Genomic DNA, 24108 nt, shown 5'->3' on the forward strand with positions numbered 1-24108 from the left:
CGCCGCCGTCGCCGTGGCGACGCGTGGCCGAGGGCGGGAGGAGGCGATGGCGGAGCCCGGGCGCTGCGAGCTGTGCGGGGCGAGGGGGAGGCTGCGCTGCCGCCGCTGCCGCCGCGCCTACTATTGGTGAGGGCCCCAGCGCCGCCCGCGGGAGAGCCGGGGGCGCCGGCGGGGGTCGGGCCGCGGCCTCGGGAGCAGGGGTAGGGAAACGGGGAGAAGCCCCGGGGCGAAACCCAGGAGGCAGGAGCGGGCCCCAGACAGAGCGAGAGGCAGGGGCTAGCCCCACGACGAGGTTCGGGACGCAGAGAGAAGGCCCAGGACAAGGCGCAGGAGGCAGGATCGTGCCTGGAACGGAGCAAGAAGCAGGGAGAAAGTCCAGGACAGTGCTCGGGACGCAGTGAGAAGGCCCAGGAGGCAGGAGCAGGCTCAGGGCCCAGGGGAAAGGCTCAGGATGAGCTCCAGGAGGCAGTGCCAGACCTGGGACGCAGGGACAGGTCCAGGGCAAGGACTGAGGGATGGGGACAAAGCCTGGTACACAGCGTGGGACACAGGGACAGGGCAAGAGGCCGGGGCTAGCCCAGACATGAGGCTCAGGACACAGGGACAAGCCCCAGCACAAGGCTTAGGACATAGGCATAAAGCTTGAGTGGCAGGGACAGTGCCTGGGACACGGCTCAGCAGGCAGGGATGAGGCTCAGGAGGTGTGAGTGGTTTAAGTAAGCTTTTAACGTGCAGGATCACAATGACTGAGCCCTGCCTTCTCCTTTGGGAGTACCAGTGAGTGCTCTGTGAGCAGAATAAGGGCTGGGGGCTGGTGAAAGTCAGGAGGACTCGACAGGCAGTAACCTTCCCTTCCAAGCAAACAAATCCATCCTCTTCCTCTGTTTGGTTAGTGATGAAGATCATCAGCAGGCTGACTGGGTTGGTATCCATGAGCTCATATGCCAGCTGCTGATTCCCACCACTGTGTCCCTCCCTGCTCCTCTTTCTGAAAAAGAGAGACAGCATCACAGAGAGCAGCTGCTGAAGAGGCAGGTGGGTACAAGGCAGATCCAGTCACACCCCAGGACAAGCCAGAATGGCTGTGGCCTACCCAGGTCTGTCAGGAGCCCTGGAGTTGTGCTGTAGGCCTCTCACCAGCTCTGCTGTCCAAGGAAGGGCAGCAAAGCTGGTGAAGGGTTTGGAGAACAGGGCTGGTGAGCAGCAGCTGAAGGAGCTGGGGTTGTTCAGCCTGGAGAAGAGGAGGCTGAGGGGAGACCTTCTGGCTCTCTACAGCTCCTTGAAAGGAGGCTGGAGCCAGGTGGGGGTTGGTCTCTTCTCCCAAGGAACAAGTGACTGGACAAAAGGAAACAGCCTCAAGTTGCCCCAGGAGAGGTTTGGGTTGGACAGGAGGAACAATTTCTTCCCCAAAAGGTTTGTCCAGGCCTGGCCCAGGCTGCCCAGGGCAGTGGTGCAGTCCCCATCCCTGGAGGGGTTTGAAAGCCCTGGAGATGTGGTGCTGAGGCCATGGTTCAGTGGTGCCCTGGCAGGGCTGGGTTAAGGCTTGGACTCAACAGCCTGAGCAGCTGTGTGACTCCATGATTCTGTGAGGGTCACAGCACTGCAGGGAGCTGCTGGGGAGCCTCAGCTCTCTCCTTCCTACGCTGCTCTAGGTGGTGTTGGAGGGCACCTCGCCGGTGAGCAGTACTTAGCTGCAGTGCTGTAGGGGGTTGTTTGAAACAAAAGCTCTAAGTAGAAGAGTGGAAGCACCTCCTCTCCTGCCCTGTGAGCCTCTGCTCTCTGTCACAGGCCTGAGCTCCCACAGGCAGTGGCAGTGGTGGCTCTCCCCCCTCGCCAGGCTGCTCATCCATCCCCTGCAGCGCTCCTGCATCCAGCTGAGTTTTGCTTCTTGCAGCTGCCCTCATCCTACTCTGGTGAGAGGGATTCCCCTCCCTCAAAGCAGGGGGGCAAAGAAATAAAGTGCCCTCCCTTTGTTTACCTGGCCAACTTGAACCACCCTCTCCCACTAAGTGCAGTCTTTTATCTCCAGGTTTTGGCCTCCTGGGTGGTGCAGATGTGCAGCTGCTCTCCAGCCCCTGGTGGTTTGCAGCTCTTTTCATTTGCTGTTTATGGGGATGGCAGGATCTGCATTTCCACACTTGTTGATAAAATAGAACAACCCACCCAAACACATCTGCTGCTGAAAATGCTCTTGCCCATAAAAATAAACCATCCTTCTGTGGTTGCATAACTCCCAGTCACTGCCTCACAGGGCAGCAGAAGAGAGAAAAGGGAGCTGCTAACCATCAGGCATTGAGAGGAGCATCACTAATCCTCTGGTGTTTACATCCTGGGGTATCTTGAAGGTGGTTTGGGGGCCAGGTGCTGTGGCTCTGGTGGCTGGCTCATTACTGAGGCCTTTCTGGGGGGCATCACAGTCTCACAGTATCACCAAGGTTGGAAGAGACCTCAAAGACCATCAAGTCCAAGCTGTCACCACAGACCTCATGACTAAACCATGGCACCAAGGGCCACATCCAGTCCCCTCTTGAACACCTCCAGGGATGGGGACTCCACCACCTCCCTGGGCAGCACATCCCAATGATGAATCACTCTCTCAGTGAAGAACTTCCTCCTCACCTCCAGCCTAAACTTCCCCTGGCACAGCTTGAGACTGTGTCCTCTTGTTCCATCCAGAAAGAAAATCATAGAGTTGTGGAATTGGTTCAGTTGGAAAAGGCCTCTAAGGTCACCCAGTCCAGGCTTCAACCCAGCAGCACCATGGCCACAGGTTTCTTGAGCAGCTCCAGGGGCAGTGACTCCACCACCCCCCATGAACCTGCCCCAGTCCCTGGCCACTCCTGCAGAAAAGACTTTTCCTCATCTCCAACCTCATGGTGCACTCAGGGCCATTTCCTCTTGTCCTATCACTTGTTCCTAGGGAGAAGAAACCAACCCACACCTGACTCCAGCCTCCTTTCAGGGCTCCCCTCATCCTCCTCCACACTGAACACCCCCAGCTCCCCCCAGCCCTGCCCTCCAGACCCTTCCCCAGCTCGGTTGCCCTTCTCTGGGCCCTGGGAGCTCTAACGGAGGGGAAGCCTAGCGGTGGTGGAACCTTCACAGTCCTGCTTGGTGGAAGTCTGTGACAGGCTGAAGGCAGCAGATTTCCTTAGGCTTTGTGGGAATTGGCTCTGCCACCCTGCTTTGGCTTTGCAGAATCCCATCTGTCTGAAACCCACAGCCAGGAACTTTGGCCAAAGCCCCCGGGAGGTCTGTTAGAACAGTGTGGCCTGGCAGCATCAGGGGGAATTCAAAGGCTCCTTTGTTCCAGGTTACTTTTGGGTTCATCTTTTATTTATAAAGTCTGCAAAGGGAAAAAACAATAAATGTAATTTGGTTTTGCTGGGGAGGGGGTGGGGGTGGGGGCAGCTTTCTTACCTGCTTAAAATTCCTCCAAGAGGCTTCACCTACATGTTGCATGCTGATGCTGGGAGCCTCTGTGACTGCCTCTGCTACAGGCATAAATCCCAGAGCTGTTTGGGTGGGAAAAGGCCTCTGAGATCACCCAGTCCAACCAGCAGCCCAACCCCACCATGGGCACCAAACCATGGCCCCAGGTGCCATGGGCACACATGGGAACACCTCCAGGCATGGGGACTCCACCACCTCCCTGGGCAGCCTCTGCCAGCCCCTGACCGCTCTTGCAGCAGAGGAATTGTTCCTCATCTCCAACCTAAACCTCTCCTGGCACAATTTCAGGCCATTTCCTCTCCTTCTGTTACTAGGCAGGGTGCCCCAGAGGCTGGGGTGAAGCTCAGGGACAGGTTTGGAGCCCAGGTTGTCCCTTGACACCTCCCCCTGGCAGTGGAGTTTTGCCCTGGGGATGTCACAGCCAGCAAGGGCCTCCCATTCAATCACTTGAAACTAGGGAGCAGAGCCCAACCCCCACCTGGCTCCAGCCTCCTCTCAGGGAGCTGTAGAGAGCAATGAGGTCTCCCCTCAGCTTCCTCCAGACTAAACACCCCCAGGCCCCTCAGCTGCTCCTCCCCAGCCCTGTTCCCCAGCCCTTTCCCCAGCCTCGTTGTCCTCCTCGGGACAGCCTCCAGTCCCTCAATGTCCTTCTGGCAGCGAGGGCCCAGAGCTGAGCCCAGGCTTCAAGGTGCAGCCTCAGCAGTGATGCTGTGTAGGTTCCAAATAACCACAGGAGTGCCAGATCAGGAAACACTCCTTGTTAGCTGGAAGTTGATCACTTGTTTCAACTGAGTTCTGGGGAAGACAGCAGGAAGATGGGGCTGGGCTGGGCTGGGCTGGGCTGGGCTGGGGGGTGGAGAAGGGAGAGTCACATCTCCATGGAGGGCACCCCAGAGCTGAGGCTGGAAGGGAGACCTGGGGTGAGCTCATGGGAGAAGGCACAGAGAGCAGCCTCTGGGTTTTACTCAAAACAGAGAGTTTTATAGGAACTGTAACAACCCTGCAGCATTTGTTCTCTGACCTTTGTCTCCAGGCTGTTGAAATAGCAGAAGGGAACAGTAAGTGCAGGGACACTTTGTCTTCCTTCTCTCCTAAGAAGGGAATGAAAGAGTGGAACCACCTCACTGGTTACCTGCTTGGCTCCACAGCAAGGCTGCAGCTGCTAGCCCCCAAATGGAGCCTGCCTTTGCCTCCAGCAAGATGCAGAGTGGACAGCACTGGGCCTGGGCTGCCCAACAAGTGTTGGAGGAGCAGTGTGCAGAGGCTGAGTCTGTCTTGGTGGCTTCATCACATTCTTATTCCCAGAGCTTGCAAAGGGCCTCTGGAGCTGAGGGAAGAGTCTCTCAGAACCTTCTGCTGGAAGCCTGCCTGTAGGTTTGTGAGGTTTGGAACATTTCTGCTGTGCTTCAGGGGTTTGTTTAGGAAACACAGGGCTGAGGCTCAGTCAGGACAGAGGGAAGCTGCTGCAGAGCAAAATGCCCTGTGGCTGAAGGGAAAGTAGGGGAAGCTGAGAGCCAGGAGCTGCTGAGTTTCATTCCTCGCCGGCTCTCCGAAGCTTTGTTGATAGAAATCTGCTGTTGTCAACATAGCCAAGGGGCTGCCTGCAGACAGCACCTCCAAACTGAGTGCTCTCCAAGTTTCTGTTTGTGGCATAGCCTCACCTGCCTGCCTGATGTCAGCTCCCCACAGCCCCTGGGCACGGGAAGAGATCCAGGCCCCAGCCAGCCGCAGCCTCCTGCGGCCGAGCGCAGGCCCCGGCTCACCCCTGCCTGCCTTCCTCCTCACGCCTCCTCCTCCTGGCACCCCGGGCTTTGGCTGCCTGGCAGGGACTCAGTGAAGGTGGCCTCAAACCTCAAGTGTGTTCCCAACCCCTTGCTCCCAGCTGGAGCAGAGCTGGGCTCCTCAGCCTCCCCCAAACCCTATCTAGGGCAAGACTGCGTGGGGGCACCTGCAGAGAACGCTGTGATCACAGCAGACCTGAGCAGAGCCCCAGAGGCTGCAGCCCTGGGGGTGTGGGGCTATGGGTGAGATGAAAACCAGTGCTGGGCCAAAGCCAACGATCCCCCCGAGGCTTGGAGCTGCACAGCCTGAAATATTCAGTGCTGCAGGGCTCCTGTTGTCTCCTGCCCTTTCCTCTCCTGCTGGGAGCGGTGCAAGAGCCTAACCCTTTGCTCACCCTCCCTGCAGCTGTTTGGAGGTAGTTCATGGCATGGGAAGCAGCAAGGAGTCAGAAAAGAAGGGTGCTGATCTCCAGCACCTCCCCAGGTGACAATCTGCTTGATGCCCACACACCACAGCCAGCAGCAGCCCCAACAGAGGAAGCAGAAAGGCAACCTGCTAACTAACAGCTTTTGGGGCTCCTTGCCCAGTGTCTGCTGATGCTCTGCTGGGCACCACAGGCTGCCCCAGCAGGGCTTGGCTCTGGTGCCATTTTCACTCTCCATGTGCTGGTAGCTCAGTGGCAGGAGAGGGTTGGCCACTGTGTTCTCTTGGCTCTCTGTGCTGTAGCAGAGCACTCTGAAGTGTCTGCTTTGACACTGAGCTCTGCGGGGAAGGCCCTGGGAGTGCCAGGAGACAAGAAATTAGTCATGAGCCAGCAATGTGTCCATGTGGCCAAGAAGGCAAATGGTCTCCTGGGGTACAGGAGGAAGAGTGGGGCCAGCAGGTTAAGGGAGCTTCTCCTTCCCCTCTGCTCCACCCTAGAGAGGCCACACATGGAGTACTGCATCCAGTTTTGAGCTCATCAGTTCAAGTGAGACAGGGAACTACTGGAGAGAGTCCAGGGGGGGCCCCAGAGATGCTGAGGGGCCTGGAGCAGCTCTGTGAGGGCTGAGAGCCCTGGGGCTGTTGAGCCTGGAGAAGAGCAGCCTGAGAGGGAATCTGATCAATGCTCAGCAGGAGCTAAAGCACTGGTGGGGGGCAAGAGAATGGGCTCAGACTCTTTTCAGTGGTGCCCAGCAAGAGGACAAGGGGCAATGGGCACAAACTGGAACTCAGGAGGTGTGAGGGTGCTGGAGGCCTGGAGCAGGCTGCCCAGAGAGGTCCTGGAGCAGGCTGCCCAGAGAGGTCCTGGAGTCTCCTTCTCTGGAGATTCCAACCCCACCTGGGCACTGGGGTCCTGGGCAAGCTGCTGTGGGTACCTCTGCTTTAGCTGGAGGGCCTCCAGAGGTCTCTTCCAGCCCCCACCATTCAGCCCTCATTCCTGCAGACAGGATGTTCCCTTAGCTTGCCAGGATCTCCAGGAAACACTCACACACTGTCCTTGAGGTTCCCTGTCCCTGAGCTGTTGCATCACCCAGGCCGTGACTCCCTGCCTCTCTCTAAGCACTTGGGCTCAGCGAGTGCCGAAGCCTGGCCTCTGAAAGCCCGGGGGTTGGGCTGCACAGCTGCAAAGCAGGAGGCAATAAAGAGGTGAGCTGGAGCTCCCTGCCTGCTGCACAGGCCTGCCCCTGCCTCCCAGGCCTGCCCCTGCCTCCCAGGCCTGCCCCTGCCTCCCAGCCACAGCCAGCGCCTTGCTGGCTGACCCTGGCAGCGGTGCCAGCCACACCAGCTCCTTCCAGGCAGCTTTCCCACAGCACCACTTGTGTGAGAACCCAGCACAGAAGTGCTGGGAGCTGGCAGTGCTGAAGGCAGAGAGGAGCAGGTCCAGAGGCACCCTGGCTGCTTTCCGCTGGCATCCCTCGGCGTGCTGCTCCTGGCAGCCAGCAGGCATCCAAAGGAAGAGAAGTTTATGGAGCTGCAAAGGGTGAAAAGACCAACTGTGGTGAGGACTGCGAGGAGCAGCAGCTACCTGTGTGGGGAAGATGGATGCAGGCAGCAAACAGGAGCTGCCTGAGCCCCGGAGCCGGCTGGGGCGGGGGCTGCGCAGCTGAGCGATGCTGCGCCCGGGGCAGCGCTGAGCTGGGCTCACTCTGCAGGCTCCACACCCCAAATACCCGGCCCAGGACCGGCCAGGAGAGGGTGTGAGGAGGCTGCGGGGCCGTGTGAGAGCTGAGCTCCCTCCTCGCTTCCAGACCACGTCTCCTGCAGCTGGAGCTGTGCCCTGCTGGCAGCAGCCTGGCAAAGCCTCTGCTCCGCTGCCTGCTGTGAGTCACGGCGAGCGCCGTCTGCGGGGCCCCGCCGCGGCCTCTCTGAGCTTTCCCCGGGTCTTGTGATGAGCATTTTCTGCGCTTCACAGCTCCCATTCTGCAGCCTTATTAGCCCTTGTCAGCAGGAGTAAAGGATTCTTCTGCTCATAAGACACCACATGACCTGAGAAGGTGTCCAAAGCTGCCGGTGCTGGCGGGAGGAATGCAGGGCAGGCTCTGAGACGGCAGCTTGGATTCCCTTCCGTTAATTACAGGCACAGAGCAGCACAGCCTTTACACTTTGCAAACTCCAATGTAAAATGAGACTATGCAGGAGATGTGCCCAGGTGGCCAAGAAGGCCACCAGCATCCTGGCTTGGACCAGCAAGCGTGTGGCCAGCAGCACCGCTGCAGGGATGGTCCCTCTGGACTGGGCACTGCTGAGGCCGCACCTCAAATCCTGGGGACAGTTTTGGGCTCCTCACTCCAAGCAGGACATTGAGGGGCTGGAGTGTGAGAGTTTCCCCAGCTCCTCTCCTCAGAGTGTTCTCCAGAGGAACACATCCAGTTACCAGCCCACACTCTTCCACCTTGTCCTGCTCTGGAGACAGAGCTGCACACCTGCCTGAGCAAGAAGGGATGGTTCTGATCCTCACTCCAAGGAGGACATTGAGGGGCTGGAGTGGGTCCAGAGAAGGGCAACAAAGCTGGTGAAGGGTTTGGAGTAGAAGTCTGAAGGGACTGGTTTGTTCAGCCTGAAAAAGAGGAGGCTGAGAGGAGACCTTCTGGCTCTCTACAGCTCCCTGAGAAGAGGTTGTAGCTGGGTGGGGGTTGGTCTCTTTCCCCTAGTAACAAGGGAGAAGAAATGGCCTTAAGTTGCCCCAAGGGAGGTTGAGGTTGGACATGAAGAACAGTTTCTTCCCCTTGGGGGCTGTCCAGGCTGGTCTATGCCTGCCCAGGGCAGTGGTGGAGTCCCCATCCCCAGAGGGGTTTCACAGCTGTGTAGCTGTGGTGCTGAGGGCCGTGGTTCAGTGGTGCCCTGGCAGGGCTGGGGCCAGGGTCGGACTGGATGAGCTTCAAGGTCTCTTCCAACCCAAGCGTTGTGTGGTTTTCTTTCTCCCCACCCTTGGCTCACTCTGACCCATTCCTGTCTCCTGGCAGAAGCTGATCCTGGGCCTGGCACAGAGCAGAGCCCAGCAGCTGGTGCTGGAGGGCAAGCCCAAGGAAGCTCTGCCTGCAGCTCTGTGCGCGCTGCGCTTCAGCAGCCGGCTGCACGGCTCCGACTCCGTGCAGCTGGTGCCTGCCTACCTCACCCTGGCTGAGATCTCCAGGGGTAAGCATTGTCTGAAAGCAATGCTGGCAAGGGCAGGGCCTCCCGGGGGTCAGGTTTCTGGTTTCCTTTAGCCGTTTATCAGGGAAGGAGCAGTGCCATGTCTCTACCCTGCCCGGCCCCAAGGGCATTCCAGAGCGATTGGAGAAGTCACAGCCCTGCCCCCTCAGGAGAAGCACTCATGGGTGATGGGAGCAGGGACAGCAAGGGAAATGCTTTCTCCTTCTCCACTAATTCCCAGTTTGAAGACCTGTTCTCTGCCTCCATGGCTTCCTGGGACTCTCAGCAGTGCTGAATTCAGTCATAGATTCATAGAAGCATGGAATGGGTTGGGTTGGAAAGGACCTTAAAGCTCAGCCAGCTCCAGCCCCCTGCCATGGGCAGGGACACCTCCCACCAGCACAGGCTGCTCAAGGCCCCTTCCAGCCTCCAGGGAGGAGGCAGCCACAGCCTCCCTGGGCAACCTGTGCCAGAGTCTCCCCACCCTCACTGGAAAGAATTTCTTCCCCATCTCCAGTCTCAGTCTCCTCTCTCCCTGCTCAAAGCCATTGTCCTCATCCTGGCACTCCCAGCCCTTATCAGAAGTCCCTCCCCAGCTCTCCTGGAGCCTTCAGCTATGGAGGGCGGTTGGTTGCTCTTGTAGCAGGGAACCAGCAAAGGCTTCAGAGGCTGTTGCAAGTGAGGAACACCTCTGCTCACCCCCAGCATGGTGCTCTGCCCGTGGCAGCAAAGCTCCCTGGCTGCACAAACCCTGCCAGAGCACAGGGCCTGGGCTGCAGGCAGCGGGGCACAGGCAGGGCCCTGCTGCCAGCACCGCAGTGGCTCGAGGCTTGGCATGAGTGGGGAGTGAGGAGAGGGGAAAAAGCATGCCATGAGTAATCCTGGTGTGACAAAGGACAAAGGCTGCCTGCAGCTGACCTGCTGGGAACAGTGTGTCAGCAGTGAGCTGCTCCTGCAGCCCCCGGCACAGCCCAGCTGGCAGCCGGGTCCTGACCTCACAGAGGTGCCCCCGGCCCGGGAGCCACAGATCCTGCAGTGGGTTGGGTTGGAAGGGACCTCTTTAAGTGCCATGGGCAGGGGCACCAGACCAGGTTGCTCTAGACCCCTTGCAGCCTGGCCTGCAACACTTCCACTTCCCAGGGCAGTTCCAGCATCTCACCAGCCTCACAGGAAAGAGTTTATTCCTAATGTCCAATCTAAAAGTGCCCTGCTCCAGTTTAAAGCCATTGCCTCCTGTCCTGTCCCCACAGGCCCTTCTAAACAGACTGTCCCCAGCCCTCCTGGAGCCCCTTCAGGTACTGAAAGGTTGCTCAAAGGTCTCCCTGGAGCCTTCTCTTCTCCAGGCTGAACAGCCCCAGCTCTCCCAGCCTGTCCCCACAGGAGAGGGGGTCCAGCCCTCTGCTCATCTTTGTGACCTTCCTCTGAACCCTCTTCCACTCCTTATTGTGCTGGGGGCTCCAGAGCTGGGGGTGCAGAGCCCAGGCCTCACACTGCTGTGGTGGGAAGCAGCCAGAGCTCAGTGACCTCCTGCAGAACAAATCCTCCTTCTCCTGCTTGTTCCTCTGTGTCCTTTTAGAGAGTGGTGACCTCCAGCAGGCATTCAGGTATCTCTGCCAGTCCCAGTGGATTGTCCTCAGCACTCCAGGCTGCAGTGTTGCCCTCCAGGCTCTGCTCCATCACCATCTGGGGCTTTTCTGTGCTGCTAAAGGAAGCTTTGAGCAGGCTCTGCACCACCTGTCCCATGAGGTGAGCAACTCATGTCCAGAAACTCTTCCATTTCAGGTCCTTCTCTAACAAACCTGTCCAGATCAGTGTGAGAACCCAGACCTGTGATCCTGAGTTTAGGAGCCACCTTACAGGGAATCAGAGCATCCCAGAACTGTGTTGCAAGAGGCCTTAGAGACCATCCAGTCCCAACCCCCTGCCATGGGCAGGGACACCTCCCACCAGCCCAGGATGTCCAAGGCCTCATCCAGCCTGGCCTTGAACACCCCCAGGCTTGGAGCTTCCACAGCTTCTCTGGGCAGCCTGTTGCAGTCTCACCACCCTCATGGGGAGGAATTTCTTCCTCCTGTCAAAGCTCAGTCCAGCTTCTTCCAGTCTGAAGCCACCACCCCTTGTCCTGTCACTCCAAGCCTTTGTCAGAAGTCCCTCTCCAGCTCTCCCACAGCCCCCTTCATGTCATGGAAGGCTGCTCTATGGTCTCCCTGGAGCCACTCTTCTCCAGAGTGACCAGCCCCAGCTCTCCCAGCTTGTCTTCACAGCAGAAGGCTTCCAGCCCTTGGATGATCTCTGTGGCCTCCAATGGGCCCATTCTAACAGTTCCATGTCCTTGTGTTGGGTGCTCCAGAGCTGCCCCAGCACTGCAGGGGAGGCCTCAGCAGAGGGGCAGAATCCCCTCCCTGCCCCTGCTGCCCACACTGCTGAGGCTCAGCCCAGGCCAGGCTGGGGCTGGGCTGGCAGTGCTTGGTGCCAGCTCATAGTGAGCTTCTCATGAGCCAGCATGCCCCAGCCCTCCTCCTCAGCACTGCTCTCCATCCATTCTCTGCCCAGCCTGGATTTGTGCTTGGGATTGTCCCAGTCCTTGAGGTGACATCCACAGAATGCCCCACGCTGGAAGGGACCCTCAGAGATCACTTTGTCCAACCCCCTGCAGGCAGCAGGGGCAGCTCCAGCTAGAGCAGGCTGCCCAGGGCCACATCCAGTCTGACCTGGAATGTCTGCAGGGATGGAGCCTCAACCACCTCCCTGGGCAGCCTGTGCCAGGCTCTCCCCAGCCTCCCTGTGCAGAACTTCCTCCTGGCATCCAGTCTAAACCTGCCCTGCTCCAGTTCCAAACCACTGCCCTCAGCCTATCCCCACAGCCCCTTCTCACCCTTCCTATTCTGTGTCTCCACTGCATCTGCTCAGAAGTGAATGGCTCAGCTTTGTTATGGTGCAGAGCTGAGCAGACCTCCTCCCCAGGCTGCTGTGCTTGCCCTGTATTCACCAGAGGAGTTCCCCTCTCTGCTGGCTGCTTTGTCCACTGCTCCTCAGCCAGGCAGTGGCTCCAGAGCCTCAATGAACTATTCCAGTGCCAGCAGCAGCATCTGAGGAGGGACTTTGGACAAGGGCTGGGAGTGCCAGGATGAGGACAATGAGCTGGGAGAGAGGAGACTGAGAGTGGAGAGGAGGAAGAAATTGTTGAGAGTGAGGCTGGGGAGCCCCTGGCACAGGCTGCCCAGGGAGGCTGTGGCTGTGCCCTGCCTGGAGGTGTTCAGGGCCAGGCTGGATGAGGCCCTGAGCTGCCTGGGCTGGGGGGAGGTGTCCTTGCCCATGGCAGGGGGTTGGAGCTGGCTGAGCTTTGAGCTCCCTTCCAACCCAACCCATTTTAGGCTTCTATGAGCCTCTGGCAGTGGAGATGCTGAGCTGACAGCATTGAGCTTGGGCTGGAAGCTGTGGGTTTCACCTCAATACTGACAGAGATTCTTTAGAGTGAGGCCTCCTGAAGAGGCTCCAGGAGAGCTGGGGAGGGACTCTGGACAAGGGCTGGGAGTGCCAGGATGAGGACAATGGCTTTGAGCTGGGAGAGGGGAGACTGAGACTGGAGATGAGGAAGAAATTCTTTCCAGTGAGGCTGAGGAGACTCTGGCACAGGCTGCCCAGGGAGGCTGTGGCTGTCCCCTGCCTGGAGGTGCTGAGGGCCAGGCTGGATGAGGCCCTGAGCAGCCTGTGCTGGTGGGAGGTGTCCCTGCCCATGGCAGGGGGCTGGAGCTGGCTGATGTTTAAGGTCCCTTCCAAGCCAACCTGCTCTCTGGCTCTGTGGCTTTCCCTGCTTTGCTGATTTCAGCCCCCAGAGGGTTTGCCCAGCCCCTGCCCACCCTGCCCCCCAGAAGGCTTTGCCTGGCACTCAGTCCCCACAGGCACCAGCTCCACCACAGCCTATTTCTGTCTGCCAGGGACTAAATTTACCAGGTGCAGAGTGATGTGTAGGCCTCTGTGTAACCTGAGAGCAGCTTTGTGTGGGTGTGAATGATGGCAGGCGGCTGGGCAGCCTCAGAGCCTTTCTATTCTGACAGCACTGACTGCCTTGCCTTGGCAGGGACCTTTAAAGGTCAGCAAGTCCAAAGGGAATCACAGAATGGGTTGGATTGGAAGGCACCTTAAAGATCATCCAGCTCCAACCCCCTGCCATGGGCAGGGACACCTTGCACTGGATCAGGTCACTCGAGGCCACATCCAGCCTGGCCCTGAACAACCTCCAGGCAGGGCACAGCCACAGCCTCCCTGGGCAGCCTGTGCCAGAGTCTCCCCAGCCTCCCTGGAAAGAATTTCTTCCTCATCTCCACTTTCAATCTGCCCTCCTCAAGCTTCAACCCATTCCCCCTCACCCTATCACTCCAAGCCCTGGTCCAAAGTCCCTCCCCAGCTTGCTTGTAGCCCCTTGCAGGTCCTGGGATGCAAACTAACCCTGCAGTGCTTGCTCTGCTTTGGGATGTGGGTGACCCTCCCTGAGAAGAAGCTGGGAGGATTCCACCAATCCTCCTGGGGGGTTCCTCAGACTTGTGGAGGTTTTCATCCACATTTTGAGGCTCTTCTAAAATCACTTGGAGGTTTCCCACCAAATCTGAGGGGAGGGTGCACCAAATTTGGAGGTTCTTCTAAAATGTTCCTCTGCTCCCAGGGCTGTGCCCCAGACCCCTCCCCAGCTCTGTTGCCCTTCTCTGGACACCTCCAAGTCTCTCAATGCCCTTCTGAAACTGAGGAGCCCAGAACTGGACACAGGACTCCAGGTGTGGCCTAAGCAGTGCTGAGCACAGGGCAGGATGAGCTCCCTGCTCCTGCTGGCCACACTGTTCCTGCTGCAGGCCAGGATGCCCTTGGCCTTCTTGGTCCCCTGGGCACACTGCTGCCTCATGTTCAGCCTACCATCGACCAGCACCCCCAGGTCCCTCTCTGCCTGGCTGCTCTCAGCCACTCTGCCCCCAGCCTGCAGCTCTGCCTGGGGTTGCTGTGGCCAAAGTGCAGACCCTGGCACTTGGACTTGTTGAATGCCATCCTGTTGGCCTCTGCCCATCTGCCCAGCCTGGCAAGGTCCCTCTGCAGAGCCCTTCTGCCCTCTAACTGACCAACTCCTGCCCCCAGCTTGGTGTCAGCTGCACATTCCCTGCTGATGGACTCAATGCCCTCCTCCAGATCATCAATGAAGATATTGATCATGCTGGGGCCCAGCACTGATCCCTGGGGCACACCACTGGTGCCTGGCTGCCAGCTGGCTGTGGCACCATTCACCACCACTCTCTGGGCTCAGCCTCCAGCCAGTTCCTAACCCAGCTCAGAGAGCTGCTGTCCCAGCCAGGGGCTGACAGCTTGGCCAGGAGTTTGCTGGGGGGGTGGGGTGGTGTTTTTGGGTGTTTTCCTCCACATTTTGAGTCTCTCCTAAAACTGTGGAGGTTTTCCCCACTACATCTGAGGTCTTCCCCACCATAATTTTAAGGCTCTCCTTAAAACTGTGGAGTTTTTCTCCTCACCAGAATTGAGCTCTTTCCCCCCACATGTTTGTTGCTTTCCACCAAATTCTGGGGTCTCCTCCACCACCTTTTGGATGTTTTCCTCCAAGCTTTGATCTTCTCCTAAAACTTTGGAGGTTCTCCTAAAAGCTTTGGAAGTTATCCAAACAAACCTGGGAGCTTTCCCTCCCCATTTTGGTTGTTTCCCTCCCAATTTTGAGTCTCTCCTCAAATTTTGGGGGGGGTTCTCCACTAAGCTTTGAGTCTTTTCCAGCACATTTTGGATGTTTTCTACCCATTTTTTGGCTCTCCCAAAGCACTCCCACCTGGAGCCCTCTGCCCAGTTCTGGAGCCCCTATTGTGGCTCTGAGCAACCTGCTGTGGTGTGAGGTGTTCCTGCCCATGGCAGGGGGGTTGGGACTGGCTGAGCCTTGAGGTCCCTTCCAATCCTGACAGTTTTGTGGCTCTATGATTCCAGGAAGGCTCTGGAGGTGCTGGAAGGTGTCCAGAGAAGGGCCACGAGGAGGAGCAGAGGGCTGGAGCTGCTCTGCTGTGAGCACAGCCTGAGAGAGTTGGGGTTGTGCAGGCTGGAGAGGAGAAGGCTCCCAGGAGACCTCATTGTGGCCTTCCAGGATCTGCAGGGGGCTCCAAGAAAGCTGGGGAGGGACTTTGGAGGGTGTCAGGGAGGGATAGGACTGGGGGGGGATGGAGCAAAACTAGAAGTGGGGAGATTGAGATTGGCTGTGAGGAAGAAGTTGTTGCCCAGGAGGGTGGTGAGAGCCTGGCACAGGCTGCCCAGGGAGGTGGTGGAAGCCTCCTGCCTGGAGGTGTTTGCAGCCAGGCTGGAGGTGGCTGTGAGCAACCTGCTGTGGTGTGAGGTGTCCCTGCCCATGGCAGGGGGTTGGAGCTGGCTGAGCCTTGGGGTCCCTTCCAGCCCTGGCAGTTCTATGATTCATTTGGAGGTTTTCCCACCCAATTTGGGGTCTTTTCCACCAAGTTTTGAGGTTTCCCAAAGCATTTGGAAGCTTCACACCAAATGTGGGATGTTTCCCTTCCCAGTCTGGCTGCTTTCTACCAAATGTTGAGGTTCTCCTAAAACTTTGGAGCTTTTCCCACTGAATCTGGGTCTTCTCCACCACATTCTTTGTGGCTTTTTTTCCAGACCCTGGGGTCTTTTCCACCACATTTTGAGGTTCCCTGAAAAGCTCCACCAAATTTGGGATCATAGTATCATAGAATCACTCAGGGTTGGCAGGGACCCCAGGGATCAGCCAGTCCCAACCCCCCTGCCATGGGCAGGGACACCCCACACTAGAGCAGGCTGCCCACAGCCTCATCCAGCCTGGCCTTAAACACCTCCAGGGCTGGGGCCTCAACCACCTCCCTGGACAACCCATCCCAGGGCTTCACCACTCTCATGGGGAAGAACTTCCTCCTCCCCTCCAGCCTCAATCTCCCCACCCCCAGCTTCATTCCATCCCCCCCAGTCCTATCACTGCCTGAGACCCTGAGCAGTCCCTCCCCAGCCTGCTTGGAGCCCCCTGCAGATCCTGGAAGGCCACAATGAGGTCACCTCAGAGCCTTCTCTTCTCCAGACTGAACAGCCCCAACTCCTTCAGGCTGTGCTCACAGCAGAGCAGCTCCAGCCCTCTGCTCATCCTCCTGGCCCTGCTCTGGACACCTTCCAGCACCTCCAGATCCCTCTTGAAATAGGGGCTCCAGAGCTGGAGGCAGTACTCCAGGTGGGGTCTCCCCAGAGCTGAGCAGAGGGGGAGAATCCCCTCCCTGGCCCTGCTGGCCACACTTCTCTTGCTGCAGCCCAGGCTCTGCTTGGCTCTCTGGGCTGCAAGTGCACTCTGAGAGCTCCTGGTGAGCTTCTCCTCCCCCAGCACCCCCAAGGCTCTCTCCTCAGGGCTGCTTTCCAGCCAGTCCCTGCCCAGCCTGGAGTTGTGCCTGGCATTGCCTCCCCCCAGCTGCAGGACCCTGCCCTTGGTCTTGTTGACCCTCCTGAGGTTGGCTTGTGCCCAGCTCTGCAGCCTGCCCAGGTCCCTCTGGATGGATCCCTTCCCCCCAGCTGTCTGCTGCCCCACACAGCTTGGTGCCATCAGCAACCCTGCTGAGGCTGCACTCAGTGCCACTGTCCCTGGCACCCACAGAGATGTTGAACAAGCCTGGGCCCAGGGCTGATCCCTGAGGGACTCTGCTTGTCCCTGGCCTCCCTGGGCCATGGACCCATGGACAGCCACTCTCCCCCACCTTTTGCATCTTTTCTACCACATTTTGAGGTCCTCCCAAAGAAATTTGGAGGTTTTGCTCCCAAATTTGGGATGTTTCCCTCCACATTTTGGCTGCTTCCCACCAAAGTTTGAGGCTCTCCTAAAGAGACCTGGAGGTTTTTCCCCCAAATCTGAAGTGTTGTTTTCTTTTTCCCCACCAGGTTTTGAGGTTCTAAACTCTGCAGGTTCTCCAACACACTGGGGAAGGGGGGGAGGGGGGGGAGGTGTTTCATCAAACTCTGAGGCTCTCCCTTCAGGGAGGTTCCCCACTGCTGCTTTGGCTACCTGGGAGGACATCAGGTGCTGACTTGCTGCTAATGAGCAGCTCCCTGGGCTACGTCAGAGCAGCCCAGGACCTGCCTGGCCTTTGGCTGCCTGTCAGATCTGCTGAGAGTCACAAGCCAGCTCAGAATAGCTGGAATGCTTCACTGCCCTCCCACTCCCCCTGCCCAGCTGGGGCTTTGATGGGGGGGGGCAAGGAATGGGCACCACAGGCAGGGCTGCAGAGCTGGAAGGCAGCAGCAGGCTGTGCCCTCAGGAGTTCAGCAGGAGGAGAGGTGGGAACCCTGCCCTGTGCTCCAGCTGGGCTCAGGTGCTCCTGGAGCAGGGGGCTGGGGGCTTTGTGCTCCTTGGCATTAAGCTCAAGCTTCAGCTTTTGCAGGGCCACACTTGGCAGGAGCAAGCAGTGCTCTGCTCACACAGGGGAAGAAGGAACCCTTGGGTTTAATCCCCAAGGGAACATTCCCCAGGTTTGCTGTGAACATTCAGCCATAGAATCATTAGGGCTGGAAGGGAGCTCAAGGCTCAGCCAGCTCCAACCCCCTGCCATGGGCAGGGACACCTCACACTGCAGCAGGTTGCTCACAGCCACCTCCAGCCTGGCTGCAAACACCTCCAGGCAGGAGGCTTCCACCACCTCCCTGGGCAGCCTGTGCCAGGCTCTCACCACCCTCCTGGGGAACAACTTCTTCCTCACAGCCAATCTCCATCTCCCCACTTCTAGTTCTGCTCCATCCCCCCCAGTCCTGTCCCTCCCTGACACCCTCAGAAGTCCCTCCCCAGCTTTCCTGGAGCCCCCTGCAGATCCTGGAAGGCCACAAGGAGGTCTCCTGGGAGACCTGAACCTTTGTGTTGTTGCTTTGTTGCTCTTTCCAATCTCCCTTGCAGGTTTACCTCACTTGCTCCATGCTTGGACCCAGATGTGTTGAGGCCTCTGGAGGGTATTTCCACATGGCCAAAGTTTTCCTTCACCAGAACAAATTGGAGGTGGCAGACTCGCTCTGTGCCAAGGTTGGTGAGGCCCAAGGGCATCCTCAGGCTCTCTCTCTGCTCTTCCTCATGCTCCTGGCTGCCTCTCATGTGATGGTGCCCAGCAGGTGCCAGCATTGCCTGGAAGCCCAGGCTCAGCCACCCTTCTCATGCCTGAGTGCTGCTGTGAGTGAAGATCAGGAGAGATCAACCCTGTCTGCAGGTGACAAATGCTTCTTGAAGTTGGGCTGGTGGGAGGGGGCCCTGCCCCTGGCAGGGGAGCTGGAACTGGACATCTTTAAGGCCCTTTCCAATCATTCTGTGATTCATAGGCTCATAAAGTGGGTTGGGTTGGAAAGGCCCTCAGGGATCAGCCAGTTCCAAGCCCCTGCTGTGGGCAGGGACACCTCCCAGCAGCACAGCTTGCTCAAGGCCTTGAGCACCTCCAGGGATGAAGCAGCCACAGCCTCCCTGGGCAGCCTGTGCCAGAGTCTCCCCAGCCTCACTCCAGAGAATCTCTTCCTCATCTCCACTCTCAGTCTCCCCTCTTCCAGCCTCATTCCATTGCTCCCCATCCTATCACTACAAGCCCTTGTGAAGTGTCCTTGCCCATGGCAGGGGGTTGGGACTCAATGATGCTTAGATTCCCTTCCAACCCAAACCACTCCAGGGCTGTTTTGAACTTGAGCAGCCAAACCTTGTGGCAAAGCTTCTTTGCTGCCCCATCCCCACAGCAGAGCTTGAACAGAGTGCCACAAGTGGAGAGTGTGGCCAAGGGGTGTCCATGGCCAGGGAGGAGCTGCCCAGCAGCAGCAGGACACAAACAAGGCACTGAAAATTGAGGCTGAGAATCAGTGGGAAGTCCTCCTGGTGGAGCCTGGGCAGAAGGGAGCAGCAAGCAGAGGCAGTGATGGTTACCTAATGGCACTAAGGGCTGCAACAAATGAGCTGTGCCCCCTTTAGCCTGATCCTTTCAGGGCACAAACAGCATCCAAAGGCTGGGAGCCCTCTGCTGGGAGGCCAGGCTGGGGCAGTTGGGGTTGTTCAGCCTGGAGTAGAGAAGGCTCCAGGGAGACCTTCTGGTGGCCTTGCAGTGCTTCAAGGGCACTGCAGAAGGCTGGGGACAGACTTTTGGGCAGGGTCTGATGTGCCAGGAGAAGGGGGGATGGTTTGGAACTAAACCAGGGAGACTGAGAGTGGAGAGAAGGGAGAAATGTTTGCCCCTGAGGGTGGTGAGAGCCTGGCCCAGGCTGCCCAGAGAGCTGGAGCTGCCCCTTGGCTGGCACCAGTCCAGGTGAGGCTGTCTGGGGCTCTGAGCTGTGCCTGCTGGGGGCAGGGCACTGGACTGGGTGAGCTCTAAAGGTCCTTTCCCACCCAGAGCAGTCTGTGACTGATCCCAGCAGAGCCCAGCCTGAGGACACTGCCTCAGTCCCTCTGGCAGCTTCCCCTCCTGCCCCCAGAGATGCTGCTCTGGGTGCCATGGGCACCCTTGGCACTCAGCTTCAGCTCCTGTAGAGCCCCTGCAAGGCAAGACCCCCCCAGGGGTGCTGCCTCCGTTCCCCCCGCAGTGTTTTGGGGCTCCAGCTGCAGCTGTCCCTGCTGAGGGCAGGGGGTTGGACTGGGTGAGCTCTAAAGGCCCTTTCCCACCCAGAGCAGGCTGGGACTCTGTGACTTGGGCCTGGGCAGCTCTGGCAGGTGTGGAAGCTGCCTCCATTCCCCTGCCAGCCCTCCACCCAGTTTACTCTTGGTTAACAATCTCACTGGATTTGTTCAGGTCAGGTGGCTGAGTGGCAGCAGGGTGGTCAGGTGCAGCCTGCTCCTGGCCCAGCTGGCACTGCTGGGGCTGGGCATTGCAGCAGGCATTGTTTACAGAGCAACCACTTGCTCAATGCCCTGCATTCACACGGGAGAAATAACTCCTGTGCTTCCTGCTAGGTAACCAGCCTCTGGCATGGCTTTCTGGTGAGGTCACTCCAAGCACAGCTGAGAAATGGCAAGTCACCACCGGAAATGTCTCTGCTCAGCAAGGCTGAGGGAGCCCAGGGAGCCCCTCTGAGTAAGTGCCAAGGGCTGTGCAGAGCCCTGGGGAAGCTGGGCTGTAAAGGATCCATCCTTCACAGGAGGCTTGGAGGTGGTGGAGTCTGCCTGGGGTGTCCCTGGGCTGGCTGAGGATCAATGGCATTTCCAGCCATAGAATCACAGAGTTGTTTGGCTTGGAGAAGCCCTTTCAGAGCAGCCACTCCAAGTGTTCTCCCATGGCTGGTGCCAAACCCTGGCACCACAGCTCTGAAACACCTCCAGGGGTGGGGATTCAGCCTCCTCCCTGGGCAGCCTGGGTCAGGCCTTCAGAACCCTTCCTGTGAAGAAGTTTCTTCTGATGCCCAACCTAAACCCCCCTGGGGCAGCTTGGGGCCATTTCCTCTCCTCCTGGCACTTGTTCCTCAGGAGCAGAGCCCAACCCCCCCCTGGCTCCAGCCTCCTCTCAGGGTCTCCCCTCAGCCTCCTTTCCTCCAGGCTGATCAACCCCAGTTCCCTCAGCTGCTCCCCACCAGACCTCTTCTCCAGCTTTGTTGCCCTTCTCTGGGCATCCTCCTGCCCCTCAATATCACAGTCTCACAGCATCACCAAGGTTGGAAGAGACCTCAGAGATCATCAAGTCCAACCTGGCACCACAGACCTCATGACCAGACCATGGCACCAAGTACCACATCCAATCCCCTCTTGAACACCTCCAGGGATGGGGACTTGGGGTGAGGATCAGAACCAGGCAGGTGTGCAGCTCTGTCTCCAGAGCAGGACAAGGTGGAACAGCAGGGGCTGGCAACAGGATGTGTTCATCTGGAGAACACTCTGAGGAGAGGAGCTGAGGAGCCTCTCCCTGGGCTGTAAAGGTGCCCAAAGAGCCAGGAGATGGCTGGTGTGGGTGGCACTGTGCTGTGCCCCACTGCAGGCTGGCCCTGTGCTGTGCCCCACTGCAGGCTGGCCCTGTGCTGTGCCCCACTGCAGGCTGGCCAGGCCTTGCTCCTTGGCTTCTTGAGTGGGTAAAGAGCATTGCCAGAGACAAGAAACACTTGGGGAAGTCTCATCTGTACTCCACTCTGCTAAGCCCACACCTGGAGCTCTGTGTCCAGCTCTGGAGCCTCTGTGCCAGGAAGGCTCTGGAGGTGCTGGAAGGTGTCCAGAGAAGGGCCACGAGGAGGAGCAGAGGGCTGGAGCTGCTCTGAGCACAGCCTGAGAGAGTTGGGGTTGTGCAGGCTGGAGAGGAGAAGGCTCCCAGGAGACCTCATTGTGGCCTTCCAGGATCTGCAGGGGGCTCCAGGAAAGCTGGGGAGGGACTTTTGAGGGTGTCAGGGAGGGATAGGACTGGGGGGGATGGAGCAGAAGTAGAAGTGGGGAGACTGAGATTGGCTGTGAGGAAGAAGTTGTTGCCCATGAGGGTGGTGAGAGCCTGGCACAGGCTGCCCAGGGAGGTGGTGGAAGCCTCCTGCCTGGAGGTGTTTGCAGCCAGGCTGGAGGTGGCTGTGAGCAACCTGCTGTGGTGTGAGGTGTCCCTGCCCATGGCAGGGGGTTGGAGCTGGCTGAGCCTGGAGGTCCCTTCCAACCCTGACAGTTCTGTGGTTCTATGATCCCCTGGTGCTGTCTCCAGCAGCAGCTGCTGCAGCAGGAACCACACCAAGACAGGGCTACAGGAAACCACCTCAGGGTGTGAGAGGAGGAGGAAAGGTGCTCTTGTCCCCCACTGCTATGAGTCCATGTCCTCACCAAGGGCCAATCAGCAGTGACTGGTGGGGTGAAAAGATATCTGGACATGGGTGTGGAGTTTGCATGGAGCTGGGACAGCACCTGGGTGCTGGCAGCAAAAGGCTTTGATGTCTGGAGGAGATAAAGGAACAGCTGAAGATGTTCTCCTGCACTCCTCAGGCTCTGCCAGCACAAGGGGCAGTGGTGGGAGCTGAGGCAGAGGAAGTGCCATGGGAACAGGAGGGAGAATTTGTTCCCTGGGAGGGTGACAGAGCCTGGAGCAGGCTGCCCAGGGGGGCTGTGGAGTCTCCTCTGGAGATATCCAACCCCCTCCTGGCTGTGTTCCTGTGTGAGCTGCTCTGGGTGACCCTGCTCTGGCAGGGGGGTTGGACTGGATGAGCTTTCCAGGCCCATTCTGTGATCCCCCCAACACCTTCTGCTCTGTGTGCAGCTGCAGCCCAGGCAGCGGAGGGGCTCCGGCTGCTGCCGGCGGTGCTGCGGATCCGAGCTCAGGACCCCATGCGGAGGCCTGAGGAGACTGCCAGGACCCTGCAGGCTCTTGCCATGCTCCACTACCTGGCAGAGGACTTCCCAAAGGTGAGTTGGCTCTGCTGGCAGGGTTAGGGTTAGCTTTGGCTCGCTGTGTTTTGCCCCACGCCATGGAGCCTCCCTTCACCTCTCCTCTCCTGAGCCCACCGCAGCCTTGCAGCGCTGGGTGCCTGCAGAGCTGCTTAGGTTGCTCTGCCTGAAGCCATCTCCACTGGCAAGGCTCAGAAACCCCACTGGATCTGCTCTGGTCTCTGCCATTGGATCCTGACATCATCCACACGTTCTGGGCTCATCCTTACCTGGAATATCCCAGCAGAAAAGCTGCCTTGGGCCATGCAGGCAGGCAGCAGCTGAGCCTTGCACTGTCCCTGTGAGCTGCACTCCTGCAGTTCCTGCAGGCCCCTGCCACACCCTGCAATTCAGTTGCAGTTTGCAGCCCTCTGGTCTGTGGCTAAGCTCCAGCTGTGTGAGACCCTCACCAAGAGAGGTGGGAGATACCCCAGCCCTGGCACCATCCCAGGTGAGGTTGTCTGGGACTCTGAGCAACCTGCTCCAGCTGCAGCTGTCCCTGCTGGCTGCAGCAGGGTTGGACTGGATGAGCTCTGGATGAAGTTTTAAAGGTCCTTTCCCACCCAAACCAGTCTGTGACAGTCCAGGATTCTCTCTTAAAAATCATTGACTTTGAGGAGGTGCAGAGCAGAGACCCTCTGGAGCAGAGCAGAGACCCTCTGGTGCAGAGCAGAGACCCTCTGGAGCAGAGCAGAGACCCTCTGGAGCAGAGCAGAGACCACCTGTGTTGGGCTGAGCTCTCTAAAGCCCAAACTTCTTCTGTCCATGCTTTGGAGGGTGAAAATAGAGACCACTGCTGGTCCTTCCTGGTGTCAGTCAGTGCTTGGGAGGCACAAGGACACAAGATAGGGAAGGGGCAAAGCTTTCTGGTTGTGAGAAGGTCCAGGCCCTGGGAGAGCCACCCAGGGCTTCAGCCCCGAGTCACAGAGCTGCATTTTCCTGCAGCAGCTTTGGGAGCATGCAGAGGAGCAGCTGCAGGAGGCAGCTGGTGTGGGGGGCCAGGGGCAGTAATCTTCCTGTCTGCACTGCTGGGGCCTCACCATGGCATCTGCTGGCAGCTTTGCTCTCTCCTGCAAAGCAGCTTGTCCAGGTCACCCTCTGGAGCTGGGGCTGGGGCTGGGAGCTGCTCGGTGCCGCCGCAGGGCTTTCACCACCCTCGAGAAAAGCCAAGCCCCTGACAGCTGCTGTGCCAACTCTGTCTGGTTGCAGGCACAGGAGGTGGGGATGAAAGCCTTGGAGCTGGTGGCACAGCTGCACCTGCACCAGTCTGGAGAAGCCATCCAGCGTCTGTTGGAGCTGATCCCCTCCAAGCCTTCCTGCACAGAATAAAGGCCCCAGCCAGGCCCTCCCTGCTGGGGATCTCTTTAACCTGGTTATCTCTTTAATTGGGCTGCTGCAAACGAGAAGTGCTGCAAGTGCTGAGTCCTTCCTGCTGCTGCCCTGCCTCCAACCTGTCCTCTTCCATCACCAGGAGTCTGAAAGTTCAACATTTGGGGATGGGTTCATGTTCAGGCACCGCTCAGCCTCTGTGACCTGCTGGGGAGCAGCAGTGTGAGGGTGGGGAGGGCAGGCAGGAGCAGCACCCCTCTCATCAGTCACTGCCCAGTGATCAGTCATTATCTAATGACTGATGGATGAGCAAACAGCCTCCTCACATTGTCTGGCCAGAAGCTAAGACCAGCTGAGGTCTGTTTGCTACTGGTTTCCTCAGCTGGCCTCTCAGATTGATAAGGGAGATACTGGGGAGGGACATGGGAAGCTCCTCTCTGCCCATCCACCCTGCTTGGCTGGCACCTGCTGCCCAGGATCTGCCAGGGCCTGGCAAGGTGTTGCACCTCCCTGCAGTGCCCCTCCACACCTATGCCCTCTCCTCTTGCAGAGCTCCA

General features: G+C 58.5%; 1 protein-coding gene across 1 annotated transcript; it reads left to right on the top strand.

Moving 5' to 3' along the window:
- Positions 1-46: 46 nt before the first annotated feature.
- ZMYND12 (zinc finger MYND-type containing 12) lies at positions 47-23551 on the top strand. The gene is made up of 8 exons (XM_054175639.1): positions 47-126; positions 894-1035; positions 8682-8857; positions 10431-10596; positions 17783-17905; positions 19799-19919; positions 22056-22201; positions 23432-23551. The coding sequence occupies exons 1-8, from the start codon at positions 47-49 to the stop codon at positions 23549-23551; spliced, it is 1074 nt and encodes a 357-aa protein (XP_054031614.1).
- The last annotated feature ends 557 nt before the right edge of the window (positions 23552-24108 follow it).

Source organism: Dryobates pubescens, chromosome 33 (genome assembly GCF_014839835.1).
Source record: "Dryobates pubescens isolate bDryPub1 chromosome 33, bDryPub1.pri, whole genome shotgun sequence".
Lineage (NCBI taxonomy): Eukaryota > Metazoa > Chordata > Aves > Piciformes > Picidae > Dryobates > Dryobates pubescens.

Bases quoted from the DNA above. Each gene is read 5' to 3' on its own strand.
- ZMYND12 (XM_054175639.1), top strand. From the start codon at position 47: ATGGCGGAGCCCGGGCGCTGCGAGCTGTGCGGGGCGAGGGGGAGGCTG. The intron at 8,858-10,430 runs GCATTGTCTGAA...CCTTTTAGAGAG, and splicing joins GCTGAGATCTCCAGGGGTAA to TGGTGACCTCCAGCAGGCAT. The intron at 22,202-23,431 runs GTGAGTTGGCTC...GTCTGGTTGCAG, and splicing joins TGGCAGAGGACTTCCCAAAG to GCACAGGAGGTGGGGATGAA.